Genomic DNA, 18,834 nt, shown 5'->3' with positions numbered 1-18,834 from the left:
GTTTTGCTCAGCATGGTTTATTTACATTAACATTTAGTTTTACGTTCTTATAGATTTGGGGAAAATAATAGTCCCCTAAATATGGAGGATTTTTGGTTAATAAGTCATTTCAAATAATGAGACCAATGTACATTTTAGAGAGAATCAACACTGTTAGTACCTAAAACATCATTTTTATTTTAAAAAAATAATAATAATAGTTCAATAGTTTTATATTTTATTTTATAAAAATATAAAAATAGTTCTCATTTATAGTGAATTTAAGTTCACAGAAAGCTTCATGCTTTTGATAAATTTGTTTGCCCCTCTTAGAAGGTGGTTACATCCTTAAGATAAAGGTTCATATCCATTCTCAGTTAATCATCTGTTCATTTATTAAAGGGTATTCACTCTGGGTAAAGTTCTTTTCCTCAGAATATTTTTAAACTTGATATCTAAGAAAACTCTAAAAACATTCTCAAAAATTGTTTTAAGTAGAGTATGGATTTTAAATGTTATATTGCTAAACTATTAAATGCCAAAGCCATTGTACATTAAAATTACAGATTAGGGGAACTTTAAAATACATTATTTTATCTAGGTGCAGTGGCTCGCACCATAATCCTAACAATCTGGGAGGCCCAGGCAGGTGGATAGCTTGAGCTCAGGGGTTTGAGACCAACCTGAGCAAAAAGCGAGACCTCATCTCTACTAAAAATAGAAAAAAATGAGGCAAGAGGATCACAAAAACTGAAGCAAGAGGATCTCTTAATCCCAAGAATTAGAGGTTGCTGTGAGCTATGACTCTACAGCACTCTACCCAGGGTGACAGCTAGAGACTGTTTCAAAATAAACAAGTAAATAAATAAATAGTAAAGTACATTATTTAATTTGATATAAATACCCTGCATTACTATCCCTATGCTAACTAAACTGAGCCTCAGAGAACATTAATGGCTTACCTAAGTTTCCACAGCATGTAGGTGATGGAAGAAAAACTGAAATACATGTTTTATGACTCTGTAAATCCCCCTCCATTAGACCTACTTCCACTGATTTTAGCAAACTCAGTAGATCTATAGTAGTCTAAATCTAATTAACTTTGTAATTCTCATCTGTTGACCTCTCTGATGCATTTAAATTCCTATTATTTCCTGAAAATGTCTCTTCTTTTGACTTATGATAATTTTCTCTTCTGATTCTCAGACCTCTGAAGATTTGTCTAGTTCTGTTGTTGATCTTCACGTGCACTTTCAATTATTTACTGTTTTTATCTAGTATTTATAGGCAGGTGATCCTGAAATCTAAATCTTAGCTCCAGATCTGTGTTTTCAAATGTATGTTGAATATCTATATCTGAGTTCCGAACTTCACATATTTTGTAAAAGCATATCTTTGGTAGTTTTTTGCAATCATTTGAAACATGTTAAAGGGATTACTATGAACTACATACTTTTTTTAAATGTTATGAGGAATACAAACATGAATCAAACCTAGATGATTAAATTTAAAACTCATTGTGCCTTAAGGCTTTTATTTTTTGTACCACTGGCCATGTAGTAGATTTCTCAGGTTCAAGATCTCAGAGTCATCTTTGAAAAGTTCTCTCCTTGATAATATCTTTAGGATCTCCTCATCTGTATTCATTCTCTTCTTAATTATCTTCTTGAAGTAAATTCTGTTCACCTCATAGCTCTATTTAAAAGCAATTAAGGCTGGCAGAAGACTGAAACTGGACCCTCAGCTTTCACCATTAACAAAAATTGATTTTCACTGGATAAAATATTTAAACTTAAAGAAAGATGGAGACTTTACCTCTTTTATGTTTACATGGATGGAGCTGGAACATACTCTTCTTAGCAAAATATCTCAAGAATGAAAGAAAAAGTATCCAATGTACTCAGCCTTACTATGAAACTAATTTCATATGAAAGCTATAACCCAATTATAGCCTAAGAATATGGGAAAGGGGAAAGGGAGGGGAGGATAGGTGGAGGTAGGGTAATTGGTGGGACCACACCTATGGGGCATCTTACAAGTGAAATTTACTAAATGCAGAATAAAAATGTCTTAACACAATAACTAAGAAAATGCCAGGAAGGATATGTTAACCAGTGTGATGAAAATATTTCAAATTGTATATAAAACCAGCACATGGTACCCCATGATTACATTAATGTACACAGCTATGATTTAATTAAAAAAAAAAAGACATGAAACTAAAAATACTAGAATAGTGTGCAGGGAAAACACTTAAAGAAATCAGCCTGGGACAATATTTTATGAGGAAGACCTCCTGGGCAAATGAAGCAATACCAAAAATACATTACTGGGTTAAGACGAAAAATACATTACAAAGCATTTGCTTTTTAGATTGATCAGACAACCTTCAGAATGGGAGAATATTTTTGCAGGTTATGCTTCTGACAAAGGTCTGATAACTAGAATCCACAGAGAACTCAAACTAATCAATAAGAAAAAAACAAATAACCCCATTTCTATGTGGGCAAGAGACTTGAACAGAAACTTCTCTGAAGAATACAGGCTCATGACCTACAAAGATATGTAAAAAATACTCATCATCCTTAATCATCAGAGAAATGCAAATAAAAATCACTTTGAGATATCATCTAACTCCAGTAAGATTAGCCCACATCACAAAATCCCAAAACTACATATGTTGCAGAGAGAAGGGACCACTTCTACACTGCTGGTGGGAATGTAAGCTAATACAACCTTTTTGGAAAAAAGTTTGGAGAATATTCAAGGAGCTAAAAGTAAACCTATCATTCGATCCTGCAATTCTTCTACTAGGTATATACCTAGATGATCAAAAATTGTTTTACAACAAAGACATTTGCACCAGGATGTTTATTGCAGCCCAATTCATAATTACCAAGACATGGATATAGCCGAAGTGCCCATTGACCCATGAATGGATTAACAAATTGTGGTATATGTACACCACGGAATACTATGCAGCCCTAAAAAGATGGAGACTTCACATCTTTATGTTTACCTGTATGGAGCTGGCACATATACTTCTTAATAAAGTATCTCAAGGATGGGGAAAAAAAGTATCCAATGTGCTCAATACTACTATGAAATCAATATATAATCACCTACACATTTATATGAATGGTAAAACATAACTATAGTCCAGAAAGTAGAAGAGAAGAGAAAAGAGAGGGGAGAGGTGGAAGAGGTGGGAGGAGGAAGGGTATTTGGGGGGACCTCACCTAATGTGCATGATGCAATAATACATTTCAAAACTATTAAGAGTATAATTGTCTACCACAACAAATAAGTAAGCAAGGTAATGGATGTGTTAATCAGTTCAATGTAAGCATTCCACATTTTATATCAAATCAGTACCCTGAACACCATAAATACATCAATGTACACAGTTATAATTTAATAAAAAATTAAAAATAATAATAATAAAAAAGTAAAAGCACTTAAAGACTTCTCACTGTTTGCAGATAATCAAGCTCTATATGCCAAGTATGTCTCCTATGTGTAACTTCACACTTTTCCAAAGTTGGTGACTTGAATTATTTTGTTTCCTTCATTTGGAATATCATTTTATCGTCCACCTCCTTTATCATATTGAAAATATCATCTTAACCACCTTTCAGGTGCCAAATATCCTACCTGAGCACTTGGCTGATGGAATGCAATCTTTCTTCTTTTAAACTCCATCCCATAAGTTCTTTCTCTGTACCTTTATGGGCACATATCACTTTCTATTTTATATTTTAGATGATTGTTTTAATATAGTATCTAAACCATGAATTGGAAAATATTTTTTTTTAAATGGTGAGACAGTAAATACTTTATGCTTTGCTGTCCACACAGGGCCATGGTGTTCTCAGTTTTATTTTATTTTTTTTAATTTACAGTCCTTAAAAATCTAAATAATTTTTTTAGCTTGAAGATAGTACAAAAACAGGGTGCCATAGTTTGATGAACCCTGATCAATACTAAATTCTCCTGGTATTAATATAAGCCTGATTCATGTTTTATGCCTCATAGCACTTAGCAAAGTACATCATGCATAGCAAGCACATAAATGTGTATTTCATGATTGCAAGTATCTACTAAGGAGGCTCTTTTTACAAAACAAACACACAATATAGCTTCTGTGGGAGTCTTTCTAAATATATCCATTTTTAGATTTGATAATTCATCATCTAGTCAAAGGTAGTCACTTATAATTTGTTCTATCAAAGTCTCCAAGAAATATTTAGTTAAAATACCCTTTATTCAAACTTGAGTACAAGAATTATGTAGCATTTGGTTCAAGAGTATCTTGCCTTCTCAATAACCAGTGTTTTAGTCCAAGTGTTCTAAGAATATTTATAAAAGCAGACTACAAAACTGCTACATTTTGTTGATTTTGAAATGGTTACCATTACACATTACCAGTAACAGGCTTGGCCATATACCCTTCTATACTATTTCCCTATATTACCATATAAATGAATGCACTTTTTGTTTTGTAGCAAAGCAACCAGCTCTCTCTAAGCAATCAAAGACTCAAATGAATAACAAAAGAAGTAAAAAGAATGTAGTGGACATTGTATTTATTGTTGAATCCTGGTCTGATTCTTATTAGTCCTCCTCTGGTTTCTTTCAGATCTTAGACATGTCACCAGCCTATATTTCATTGGCTGCCATCTTCTAAGCACTTGGCTAATTCTACAGTAATTTAGTTGATTATATGGAGATACACAGGGGCTCTAAAAGCTTCTACTCTGTTCTCAATATTCAAAGCATATGTTGTTCTGAGATCCTTAGCCTTGATTATAATTACAAATAATAATTGACACTTCAAGGACACCAAAGTTGAGTCCCCCCCAAAAAAAACCTTTAGTATAGTTCTACCTACTTTATTGCTTAGTTGTACTGAATTATGTTTATTTTTCATTTCCCCGGAAATATTTTAGCAGGGAAAAAAACCTGCCAGTTAACGCAATTTAAGTGAGGTTGACTTCATGTTTGTGTACCTTAGAGAAAACATTGTATTGCCTTAGGAACAGAATAAAAAACCATCTTTCCCACTCCCCACCAATTTCTCCAAAATACTTTGTTAAACATAGTAAAATGTAGTAGGATAAATCCAGACTGTATTCTTTCATAAACTATATGGACTATCTTTAATACCATGTTGCGTCTGTCAGTACATTATTGGGATGTCATTCCACTCTCCTCCTAAAGTCTGCCACTACTTCAGAACCTATTAGAGACTGGATATTTGGTTAATTTAAAGTTCCTCTAAAAAGATAACTTTCAAAACAAAACAAAACAAATCATATCCTTCACTGTCTTTATAGGAACCACTGTCTCCATTTCTGAGAGGAAGCCATTTCTTCCCAGGAAACAATGTTATTTATGAAAAGACAATAAGAAAAGTGGAGAAGTTAAATATAGATCAAGTAAGTAACATTTATTTTAAAATTTGTTTTACATATTTAAACATAAAAGATGTAAAGTCTTCATCTTTTTTAATGGCTGAATAGTATTCCATGGTATAGACATACCACAATTTGTCAATCCATTCGTGGGTCAATGGGCACTTGGTCTGCTTCCACGACTTGGTAATTATGAATTGAGCTGCAATAAACATTCTGGTGCAAATCTCTTTGTTGTAAAATGATTTTTGTTCTTTTGGGTAAATACCCAGTAATGGAATTGCAGGATTAAATGGAAGGTCAACTTTTAATTCCTTAAGGATTCTCCATACTTTTTTCCATAAAGATTGTATTAGATTACAATCCCACCAGCAGTGTAGAAGTGTTCCCTACTCTCCACATCCCTGCCAACATCTGCAGTTTTGGGACTTTGCAATGTGGGCTATTCTTACTTGGGTTAAGTGGTATCTCAAAGTGGTTTAGATTTGCATTTCTCTGATAATTAAAGATGATGAGCATTTTTTATGTGTTTCTTGGCCATTTGTCTGTAATCTTCAGTTTCTGTTTGAGTGTCTTACCCACAAAGAAATGGGATTGTTTGTTCTTTTCTTGTTGATTAATTTTGAGTTCTCTGTAGATTCTGATTATCAGACCTTTGTTAGAATCATAACATGCAAAATTTTTCTCCCATTCTGAAGATTGTTTGCTTTAATTGTAGAGCTTTTACCTGTACAGAAGCTTTTTAGCTTGATCAAATTCCAGTAATTTATTTTTTGTGTTGCTTCAATTGCTGGAGGGGGAGAGACCTCCTCATTAAATCTTTTATCCAGTGAGAATCAATTTTTATTAGTGTTGAGAGGTGTGGGTCCAGTTTCAGTCTTATACAGTTGCTAGCCTGTTCTCACAGCACCACTTGTTAGATAGGGATTCTTTTCCACAGTGAATGTTTTGTTAGACTTATAAAAGATCAAATGACAGTGTGTGGTTGGATTCATTTCTCGATTCTCTATTCTATTCCATACATTTACATATTTATTTTTGTGCCAGTACCACGCTGTTTTGATCACTATAGATTTGTAGGGTAACCTGAAGTCTGATAGTGTGATGCCTCCAGATTGGTTCTTATTTCTAAGCATTGTATTGGCTATTCAGAGTTTTTTAAAGTATGACATTGGTGCTGTGATAGGGATTGCATTAAATCTGTATATTGCTTTGGGTAGTATGAACATTTTAACAATGTTGATTCTTCCCAGCCATGTGCATGATATATTTTCCCATTTCTTAACATCTTCTGCTATTTCTTTTCTTAGGGTTTCAGAGTTCTCTTAGAGATCTTTCACATCCTTTGTTAGATATATTACCAGGTATTTCATCTTCTTTGGCACTACCATAAAAGGAATAGAGACCTTAACTATCTTTTTAGCTTGACTATCAGTGATATATATGAGAGTTACTGATTTGTAGGTGTTGATTTTGTATTCCAAGACACTACTCTATTTCTTGGTCACTTCTAGGAGTTTTGTAGTTGAATCCCTGGGGTTTTCCAAGTATAAGATGATGTCATCTGGAAGAGCGAGAGTTTGACCTTCTGTGTTCTCATTTAAATACCCTTCATCCCCTTCTCTTGCCTGATTGTGATGGCTAGAACTTCTAGTACTATATTGAGTAGTAGTGGTGACAATGGTCATCCTTGTCTAGTTCAAGATGTGATTGGAAATGTTTTCAATTTTACTCCATTCAATATGATACTGGCTATGGGTTTGCTATAGATGGTCTCTATCAGTTTAAGAAATGTCCCTTCTAAGCCTATTTTTTTAAATGTTCTAATTATGAAAGGATGCTGGATATTATCAAAAGCCTTTTCTGCATCAATTGATAGAATCATATGGTCTTTGTGGTGGGCACCTGTAGTCCCATCTACTTGGGAGGCAAGAGAATCCCTTGAGCCCCAAATGTTTGAGGTTGTTGTGAACTATGACACCATGGCACTCTAACAAGAGTGACAAGGTGAGACTCTATCTAAAAAAATATGTGGCACATTATATTTATAGATTTATCTATGTTGAACCAACCTTGTAATCTGGGATAAAACCAACTTGATCATGATGTATATATTTTTTTGATATATCATTGAATTCTGTTTGCTAGGTTCTTATTGAATATTTTTGCACCTATATTATTAATGATATTGTTCTACAGTTTTCTTTCTTTGTTTGGTCCTTTCCTAGTTTGGGGATAAAGGTGATAGTTGCTTCATAGAATGTGTTGGGGAGGATTCCTTTCTTTTCCCTGTTTTGGAAAAGGTTATGTAATATAGGTACTAGTTCCTTTTTGAAGATTTGGTAGAATTCTGATGTGAAACCATCTGGTCACTGACTTTTCTTTCTTTCTTTTTTTTTTTTTTTCTTTTTTTAGATAGTGTCTCACTTTGTTACCCTTGGTAGAGGGCCATGGCAGCATAGCTCACAGCAACCTCAGACACTTGGCTCAAGTGATTCTCTTGCCTCAGCCTCCCAGGGAGATGGAACTAAAGGTGCCCGTCACAATATCCAACTATTTTTAGAGACGAGGTCTTGCTCTGGCTCAGGCTGGTCTCAAACATGTGAGCTCAGGCAGTTCACCCTCCTCAGGCTCCTAACTGCTGGGATTATAGGAGTGAGCGCTGGACCCTCTGACTTTTCTTTTTTGGGTGATTTTGTATAGTTGATGCTATTTCAGTGCTTGATATAGGTCTGTTAAATTTTTTTAATTCTTTAGAGTTGGAACATATCCTTCTTAGTAAAGTATTTTAAGAATGGAATAAAAGTATTCAATGTACTAAATGAGATCAATATATATGTACTATATGAGACTAATATATAAACACACATTCATACAAATTATAAAACATAAATATATCCAGCAAGAGAGAGAGGAAAGGAGTGAGAAGGCAGGGGAGAGGGCAATTGGTGGGAGGAGGGAAGGCATTTGGTGTGATCTCACCTAATGTGCACAATGCAGGGGTACACTTCAAAATAAGAGTAATTATAAATGTGCTACCACAAAAAATAAGTAAGTGAGGTGATGGTTATATTAATCAGTTTAATTTAAGCATTCCACATTGTAACTCAAATCAGCACATTGAACCCCATAAATGTATACAGCTGTGATTTAATAAAAATTAAATTAAAAAAACCTTGAGGAATAAAAAAAAACTTGTTTTTTAAGCATATAATTTTAAACTGTGAACATTTTAATAGAACTAAAATGGCATTTAATTTTCAAGTGCCAGACTACCCTAAGTTATAATAATATATTATTATGTCTACAGCCCTTCATACCATCCTTAGCACATTCATATACATTTTATTATAATAAGTATTATTGTCTCCATTTTACTGAAAGGTAAACTGAAGTCAAGATATGTGACGTCACATAAAAAAGCAATGGTAAAATCTGAACTTAGTGTAGATGCCACCATGCCTTGTATGTTTTCTTTTAAACTAATCTTATAAGAATCATAATTTAAAACACTATAATTGTTCCTAATTCTTTAATATAGAATGAATTCTAAATGAACAATATGTATGAACAGATGTTGAAATACTGTATATTGTAAAAGACCTAGAAAACTAAAGCTTCAAGTTACATTATAAAATTCCATTAAGCTCAAATTGAAAGACCAATTATAGAGTGTAAAGCAGTAGTAGGGCCGTGGTAATTCTATGATATCTAGAACCCCAAGTCCTTCATAGAGAATTGTTACTGTGATAAGCAGGAGTTTCTTAGTGCTTTGCTCAGTGGATATAAGCATGTCCAGCCCAGACAAAACCTTGGACTTGTCTCTTGGATATTCTTTTTTTTTTTGAGGCAGAGTCTCACTTTGTCATCCCTGGTAGACTGCTGTGGTATTAGAGCTCTCAGCAACCTCAAACTCTTGGGCTCAAGCAATTCTCATGCCTCAGCCCCCAATCAGCTGGAACTACAGGTGCCCCCCACAACACCTGGCTCTTTTTAGAGACGAGGTTTCACTCTGGCTCAGGCTGGTTTCCAGGCTGTGAGCTCAGACAAACCACCTGCCTCAGCACCCAGGGTGCTGGGATTACAGCTGTGAGCCACTGCTCCTGGCCTCTTGGATATTTTTGAACTGGGGAGTATATTAGTTTCTTTGAGCTTTTGTAACAAGGTACCACAAACAGTGTGGCTTAAAACAGTATAAATGTATTATTTCACAGTTCTGAAGTCCAGAAGTCTGAAATCACTGCATGGGCAGTGCCATGTGCACTCTGAAGCCACCAGGGCTTCAGACATGCCTATCTCCTAGCTTCTGGTAGCCTCAGACATTTCTTGGCTTGTAGATGCATCACTTCAATCTTCCATCTTCATATGGCATCTTCCTTGCCTGTTTTCCCATCACCTCTGTGCTTATCTGTCTTTATGTCCAAATTTCCCTTATTGTAAAGACATCAGTCGTATTGTATTATTTTATACAATATTTTATATTTATACAATTATTATACAGTATGACTTCATTTTAACTTAATTACCTCTATAAAGACCCTATTTTCAAATAAGGTCACATTTTGAGTTACTGGGCTTAGGAATTTGACATATATCTAAAAGGGGTATAATTCAACTATAATAAGCAGTTAAATAATATCAAATAGGTTTTGATGATAATTATGTTTTCATGTACAGATGAAACTGATGAAATATCCTAGATTTTCCTTTCTGAACTTCTTTGCATTATGCACATTTTTAAAACGTTACACCAGAAAAAGTATACAATATTTATTCTTTGTTTTTTTCCATTTAACATAGCTTGAAAATTATATTTATTATAGAGCCAAAAATATTAAAATGTGAAGTGTTTCACTGTATTAATATAGGCTAACTTTCCAAAGTCAAAAGGAAATATAGCATTGAGTTTATACTTTCAAAGTTAATTGTATCTGCATTCATGTAGCATTATAGTTCAAAATGGAATATTTTCCTTTGAAAACAATCTTCCAAGGCCGGGTGTGGTGGCTCATGCCTATAATCCTAGTACTCTGGGAGGCTGAGGTGGGTGGATTACTTGAGCTCATGAGTTTGAGACCAGCATGAGCAAAAGTGAGACCCCATCTTTACTAAAACTAGAAAAACTGAGGCAAGAGGACCACTTGAGCTTAAGAGTTGGAGGTTGCTGTGAGCTATGACACCATGATACTCTACCCAGGGTGACGGCCTGAGACTCTGTCTAAAAAAAAAAAAAAAAAAGAAAACATTCTTGCAGATTTTTCTTATCATAATAGAATAATAACAAAATAAAAAAGCCAATTCAATTACACCTAAAATCCCCAAACTAAAATAATCAGGTGTCTTTTCTTAGAAATCTGTTCTGCATACTCATCAGAAAAAAAAAAAAAGCCATGGCAAGTAAACAAACAACAGACTGAGTTTAAAAACTGCAAATTCCGGAATATCTTGAGGTCAGTGCAAATTCAGCCTAATACATATCCTGAAAGAAGTCCTTAAGCTAGAAATCATGAGTTCCAGTCCCACAATTGTTATTAATTATCTGTGTCATTATAAGTAAATCATCTTACTTTTCTGGACCTCAGGAGTTTTTTACTACCTGAAAAATTAGTGGGGTAGATAATGATAAAGTTAATGACAGGGATGACAATGATGATGATACAATAATAATAACAAGGTTTATTACTCACCTATTTTGTGCTAGGCAATTTATTGACATTAGTTCATTTACTTCTCATAACATTCCAATGGGATACATACTATCTCCACTTTTACAAATTAAGAAACTGAGACTCTAAAAATTTGCATATACAGTTTCCCAAGAGAGTAAAGTAAGTGGTAGAATCAGAGTTAGATTCCATGTTTTCTGGATCTAAAGCTTCACTCACTGGTTTTTAATGTTTTTTTTTTTTTAATTTCAGGTTTATGTTTCAAAAGCATAAGAACTTTGCATCTCCACTGTTACTCTGATATATTTCTTGATATTGGAAATCACTGCATCATATTATTTTCTAATTGCATATTCATCTTCATCTTTAGTATTGTAGTATTATTCTGTAATTATATATTGAAGTGCCTGTTGAATCATCAAAAGAAAGATTAATTAATATTAGTATTCATTATAGTTTTAGTGTTAAATACAGGGTGACCATAAAGTTTGTTGCAATTTTTCATTTAAAATTAAATTTAAATTTAAATTGTACACAAATTTTATGGTCATCTTGTATAACTGGAATATTAATTTAATCAGAACATACAATTCCTTGGCCAATCTAGATAAGTATTTGAATGGTCACAGCTACCTGATCAAACAAAAATAGAATTTAATAAAAATTTTCTCAATGGAATAATTTGAAAAATAATATATCACTAATTAAAAAAATAGTTTGTTGTTTTTTTCTTGATTAGTAGTTTTTATTCTCAGTGCTTTTTTTATGTGCATGTGTCTTAGGAATGCCATCCTCAGGTTCAATCCCATTATCACATTGTTCAACAACCCCAGATCATCCACTCTCCACATTGTCAACCATCCTATGATAGCCAGCAAATCCAAACCATCACAGGAAGTGATTCAACTTCTACAAACACTGGAAATGAACTGTTTCATAGTAGATTGAGCCAGGTTTATGACCAGGTAAGATCAATCAGCTGATTCCTTATCAAACTGAAATAACATTCTTTTCTTTATTTTTATTTTTTCCTTTTATTAATTCATATACACATAGATCATGAATAGATTTATGCATTTGTGGGGAACAATGTGTTGATTTTTTATACAATTTGGAAAGCGTACATCAAACTAATTAACATAGCTTTCACCTCATTTACTTAATTACTGGTAAGACAGTAATTGGTAAGACAATTCATGTTCCATTCTTTTTTTTATTATTAAATCATGGCTGTGTACATTAATGCGATCATGGGACACCATACACTGGTTTTATAAACAGTTTGACACATTTTCATCACACTGGTTAACATAGCCTTCCTGGTATTTTCTTAGTTATTGCGTTAAGACATTTATATTCTACATTTACTAAGTTGCACATGTACCCTTGTAAGATGCACCACATGTTCTGTTCTAGATAGATTTGACTTATACCCTTGTAATACGCTCCATAGGTGTGGTCCCCCTGTTTACCCTCCTCTATCAAACATACCCCCTCCTCACCCATCCCCCTCCACTTCTCTCCTTCATCCTGGGCTATAGTTGTGATCTATTAGAAAGTGTGAGTAATTGCAAATTGGTTTCGTAAAAGTACTGAGTACATTGAATACTTTTTCTTCCATTCTTGAGATACTTTACTAAGATGAATATGTTCCAGCTACATTTATGTAAACATAAAAGAGTTAAAGTCTCCATATTTTTTAAGGCTTCATAGTATTCCATGGTACACATATACCATTATTTATTAATCCATTCATGGGTCGATGGGTACTTGTGATTCTTCCATGACTTGGAAATTATGAATTGAGCTGCAATGAACAATCTGGTGCAAATATCTTTGTTGCAAAGTTATTTTTAATCTTTTGGATATACACCTAGTAGAGGAACTGCAGGACCAAACAGCAGGTCTACTTTTAGATCCCTAAGTGTTCTCTAAACTTCTTTCCAAAAGGGACATACTAGCTTGCATTTCCACCAGCAGTACAAAAGTGTTCCCTTTTTTCCACATCCATGCCAAAATCTGTAGTTTTGGGATTTTTTTGTCTGGTCTACTCTTACTGGAGTTAGATGGTACCTCAAAGTAGTTTTGATTTGCATTTCTCTGATGATTAAAGATGATGAGCATTTCTCCATGTGTCTGTAGGCCATGCGCCTATCTTCTTCAGAGAAGCTTCTGTTCAAGTCTCTTCCCCACTATGAAATGGGATCACTTGTTCTTTTCTTATTAATAAGTTTGAGTTCTCTATGGCTTCTGGTTATCAGACCTTTGTCAGAAACATAAATTGCAAATATCCTCTCCCATTCTGAGGGCTGTCTACTTGCTTTACTTACTGTGTTCTTGGAAGTGCAGAAGCTTTTTAGCTTGATCAGATCCCAGTAATGGAGTTTTGGGATTGTTTCAATTGCCTGAAGGGTCCTCCTCATGAAGTATTCTCCCAGGCCAATTTCTTCAAGTATTTCCCCTGCACTCTCTCCAAGAATCTTTATAGTTTCATGTCCTAAGTTTAAGCCTTTTATCCAGTGAGAGTCAATTTTTGTTAGAGGTTAGAAGTGTGGGTCCAGTTTCAGTCATAAGGGACTCAACCAAAACTCTTAGAAGTAATCAAGGAATACAGCAGCATCTCAGGATACAAAATTAATACTCACAAATTAGTAGCCTCTATATATACCAACAATAGTCAAGGCAAAAATATAGTCAAGGACTCTATTCCTTTTACAGTAGTGCCAAAGAAGATGAAATATCTGGGAGCTTACCTAACAAAGGATGTGAAAGATCTCTATAAAGAGAACTACGAATTTCTGAGAAAAGAAATAGCTGAAGATGTTAACAAATGGAAAAACATGCCATGCTCATGGCTGGGAAGAATCAACATAGTTAAAAATGTCCATACTACCCAAAGCAATCTATAGATTTAACGTAATCCCTATTAAAACACAATTGTCACACTTCAATGAGCTTGAAAAAATAGTACTTCATTTTATATAGAATCAGAAAAAATCTCAAATAGCCAAGACATTACTCAGAAATAAAAATAGATCAGGAGGTATCATATTATCAGACTTCAAACTGTACTATAAATCTATAGTATCAAAACAACATGGTAGATGTAGTATATAAATGTCTGAAGACAATAACTAAGAAAATGCCGGGAAGGCTATGTAAACCAGTTAGATGAAAATACTTCAAATTGTATATAAAACCATCACATTGTACCCCATGATTGCATTAATGTACACAGCTATGATTTAATAAAAAAAAAAAATGCAAAAAAACCCAACATGGTACTGGCACAAAAACAGAAAGGTAGATTTATGGAGCAGTATAGAGAACCAAAAGATAAACCTAGCCACTTACTGTCATTTGAACTTTGACAAGCCTATCAAAAACATTCAGTGGGAGAAAGACTTCCTATTTAACAAAAGGTGCTGGGTGAACTGGTTGGCGACCTGTAGAAGACTGAAACTGGACCCACACCTTTCACTATTAACTAAGATAGACTCTCACTGGATAAAAGATTTAAACTTAAGACATGAAACTATAAAAATACTAGAAGAGAGTGAAGGGAAAACACTTGAAGAAATTAGACTGGGACAATATTTTATAAGGGGGACCCCCCACACCCGGGAGACCCCCCCACCCCATGGGCAATTGAAACAACACCAAAAATACATTACTGGGATCTGATCAAACTAAAAAAGTTTCTGCACAGCCAAGAGCACAGTAAGTGAAGCACACAGCCAACCTTCAGAATGAGAGAAGACTTTTGGAGATTATGCTTCCAATAAAGATCTGATAACTATAATCCATAGAGAACTCAAACTAATCAATAAGAAAAGAACAAATAACCCCATTTCTATGTGGGCAAGAGACTTGAACAGAAACTTCTCTGATGAAGACAGGTGTATGAATTATAAACACATAGAAAAATGCTCATCATCCTTAATCACCAGAGAAATGCAAATCTAAACCACTTTGAGCCCACAACACAAAATCCCCAAACTGAAAATGTTGGCATGGATGTGGTGAGAAGGGAACACTTCTACACTGCTGGTGGGAATGCAAGCTAATACAACCTTTTTGGAAATAAGTTTAGAGAATACTCAAGAAACTAACAGTAGACCTACTGTTTGGTCCTGCAATTTCTCTACTAACTACGTACCCAGAAGTTCAAAAAATTATTTAACAACAAAGACATTTGCACCAGAATGTGTATTGCAGCCCAATTCATAATTGACAAGACATGGAAACAGCCCAAGTTCCCCTCAACCCATGAATGGATTAATAAATTGTGGCATATGTATACCATGGAATATTATGCAGCCATAAAATAGATGGAGTCTTCACATCTTTCATGTTTACCTGGATGGAGCTGGCACGTATTCTTCTTTGTAAAATATCTCAAGAATGGAAAAAGAAGTATCCAATGTACTCAATACTACTATGAAATCAGCTACACATTCATATGAATGGTAAAACATAACTATAGTCCAGAAAGTAGAAGGGAAGAAGAGAGAGGGGAGGAGTAAAAGTGGGGTAGGAGGGAGGGTCTTTGGGGGGGGATTTCCTAATGTGCATGATGCAATGGTATATTTCAAAGCTATTAAGAAAGGAGTTAAAAAATAAGAAGCTCTAAGAGTTGTGATTTAGTAATGGAAAATATTGCTAACTGGAACAACAATTTATGTTCAGGAAATTTTACCTCATTATTGACTACTAGTCCTAACAAAGACTTAACAATAGATGAGAATCTGACTTCCCTCAGTCTTTTCTTCTCCACACTTTTGAACGGACCTTGGTTTTGGATCCTAAAACAGCTGGTGTGATCTTTGTTTAATAATTTTTGCAAACATGTTAATTTTTATAAGGAGATGTAATTCTGCACAAAAGACTTGCCTAATTAATTTTACCTTCATTTTCTCAGAAAGACCTTTCACTGAAGAACTGATGGCTAAGATCCAGAGGTTTAAATAGAACTCAAATACCAGCCTCTAACACTACAAGTAGTTCACTTAAGTTGCTGCAATTAGAATAGCCTCTTCCTCTTATGTAGGAAGGAAGGTATAAAAGATCCCCATGATATTCTTGAGGAAGTGCTGCCTATATATACCCTTGTTGACTGTCTTAACAATTCTTCAGTAGCTGCTTTAAGAGAGAAAGTAGTAAGAAAATTATTTCCAGAGTCAGCTGGCATTGGAAATCAGTTGTAATCAGGCAGATGATTTCTTTCAGTTCAACAAGTATTTACTGAAACAGTTATAAAGTGTATAATCAGTATTGTGCTAGATACTATAGGATGTACCAAAAGGTATGACTCATTTTCTTACTCTTAAGTTTATTTATTTTGTGATAGGAAAAGGGTGCTAAGCATAAAATTATATGAAAACAATACAAGATGATTGAGCACAAAGAGATAGATTGAATTAGTTTTTTGGCTGGCATAGGGTCAGTTTTCATGCAAGTTGTACATCTTGAGATGAGTTTCAAAGGATGGGTAAGATTTGGACACACAGGCGGGGAGAGTATTTTAAGCAGCAAACAATGTGAGTGAAGACTCATAGGCAGGAATAGCAAGGTATGTGCCCAGCACAGTGAAATATACTATGCTGGAGCACAGAAAAGGTTGAAAACATACAAAGGATTGCTGTATTTATGTAAACATTTAAAGGTTTTACATTGAACATATAGTTATAGCTATATGGGTCTATATATTTGTTTTCATACAGTATCTCTATTTAAATACTATATACATACACACAAACACACACATACTCTTACAGTACAACCTCTGTGAGTTGACCACCAAGAGACTATAACAAACTGCTTAATATACAGATGTGGTCAACATAAAGAACTAAGCCTACTATATTGATATATACATGGGGTGCACATACGTATGTACATGGGGTGCACTTCTAATCTATGAAAAGTAGGTCAATATAAGGAGGAGGTCAGTGTAGGGAGGAAATCAGCTATGGAGGTTCTACTGTATTTATGCATTACTTGTTCATTCTATGACATTTAAATATACTGTGTGATGAGATTGACTACAGGTTTACCTATTTACTCATGCCTCCATATAAGAGAATTTACTCTGTTTAGGAGATAATCATTACTTCCCTAGGAAAGTAACAACCAAGTGTACATCGGTAAGATAATTAACATTGTGGTGAATTCATCCAGACTCTTAAAAACAAGGCTATACATACCTTAAAATATGTTATGATACTAAACTGTATTTTGTATCCTGCTTTCTTTTCTTTCACTGACTTGTATCTTGTAAACTGTTTTCATGTCACAGATGTAATTATGAAAGCTTATCTGTGCTTACTTAGAAATTCTTCCATTTACCTCAGAAGGTATGGATTTTTAAGATCTGTGTTTAAAGGACAAGTTAAAAAATATCAGTAGTCAAATTTGAAGTACATTTATCATTCATATACTCAAGAATAAATGTGATTTTAGGGCACTTGGACCCACATGCAATATCAAAGTAGTGTGGAGTATGGCCTAAGTTATTATCCTACAGGTAGTGTATTTCAGGGGAGACAAGGTGGTTAACTATCGAAAAGATTGGTACCAAATTATGTGAAACTGGCTCGGCGCCTGTAGTTCAGTGGTTAGCATGCCAGCCATATACACTGAGGCAGGTGGGTTTAAACCTGGCCTGGGCCTGCTAAACAACAACGACAACTGCAACAACAACAACAACAACAACAACAACAAATAGCCGGGCATCATGGCAGACACCTGTAGTACTAGCTACTTGGGAGGCTGAGGCAAGAGAATTGCTTAAGCCCAAGGGTTTGAGGTTGCTATGAGCAGAGCAATATAGTGAGACTGTCTCAAAAATTAAATTAAATTAAATTAAAATTTAAAAATGATGTGAAACCAATAGAATATGTCTTATTTAGGATACCATTCATGATAATTTGTGTTTAGGATTTCAAATGTCTCTGACGTCTACAAATTTTCTACACTTGTCCTTGAAATACTCTTTCCTATGTCAGATTGTCTAGATACTAGTCCAAATAACAAATGGAGAGATTCCAAGAAGAAATACATAAAGACACATTGTATTGGGTAGAGTTGCTCAATATATGTTTAAGACATACTAACAAATCAAACTGGCTTTTACTGAGAATATGTAAGTACAAATGAAAGTAATTCTTCTATGGTTAGTGTAATTTTAAAAATTAGTATGTCAAAGAGCAACATGCACTCCCTTATGTATTTATTGTAGCACTATTCACAATCACCAAGACATAAAATCAACCCATATATCCATCAACAAATTAATGCATAAAGAAAATGTGGCATATATACAAAATAGAAGAATATTCAACCTTTAAAATAATGAAATCCTGTCATTTATGGCTGAACATGGATGGCCCTAGAGGACAATACATTAAAGTAAAATAAGCCATGGACAGAAAGATAAATGCTGCATGTGTCACTCATATGTGGCAGCTAAATCTGTTGATCTCATAGAGGTAGAGAGTAGAATAGTAGTAAATAGAGACTGGAAAGGGAAAGGTTGGTTACCAGACACAAAATTATAGCTAGATGGAGGAATAAGTTCTATAGGGTGTTCCAAAATACCCCTAAAATCACCATAAATAGGGAAAATGGGAAATTGTAGCTAAATATACCTTTATTTACAAAATATTTATATAAAATTTTACAAAATATTCTCTATGTGTTGACTACCTGTTTGTAAAATTTTATAATGAATATCTTGTAAATAAAGGTGCATTGGCTACAATTTCCCATTTTCT

General features: G+C 34.2%; 1 protein-coding gene across 6 annotated transcripts in view; it reads left to right on the top strand.

Annotated features, from left to right (window-relative positions):
• Window positions 1–18,834, top strand: part of POF1B (POF1B actin binding protein) — a 135,157-nt gene that overhangs the window by 59,586 nt on the left and 56,737 nt on the right. For 5 of the 6 annotated variants that reach the window (XM_053581029.1, XM_053581026.1, XM_053581028.1 and 2 more), the window contains 2 exons: window positions 5,316–5,417; window positions 11,842–12,024. In XM_053581029.1, coding sequence (XP_053437004.1) covers window positions 5,316–5,417; window positions 11,842–12,024 — 285 coding nt within the window. The remainder of the gene's footprint in view (window positions 1–5,315; window positions 5,418–11,841; window positions 12,025–18,834) is intronic. The other variant, XM_053581030.1, reaches the window with a different exon arrangement.

Source organism: Nycticebus coucang, chromosome X (assembly GCF_027406575.1).
Source record: "Nycticebus coucang isolate mNycCou1 chromosome X, mNycCou1.pri, whole genome shotgun sequence".
Taxonomy (NCBI): Eukaryota; Metazoa; Chordata; class Mammalia; order Primates; family Lorisidae; genus Nycticebus; species Nycticebus coucang.
Note: the sequence above shows the minus strand (reverse complement) of the source record. Positions and strands in the feature narration are given on the sequence as shown.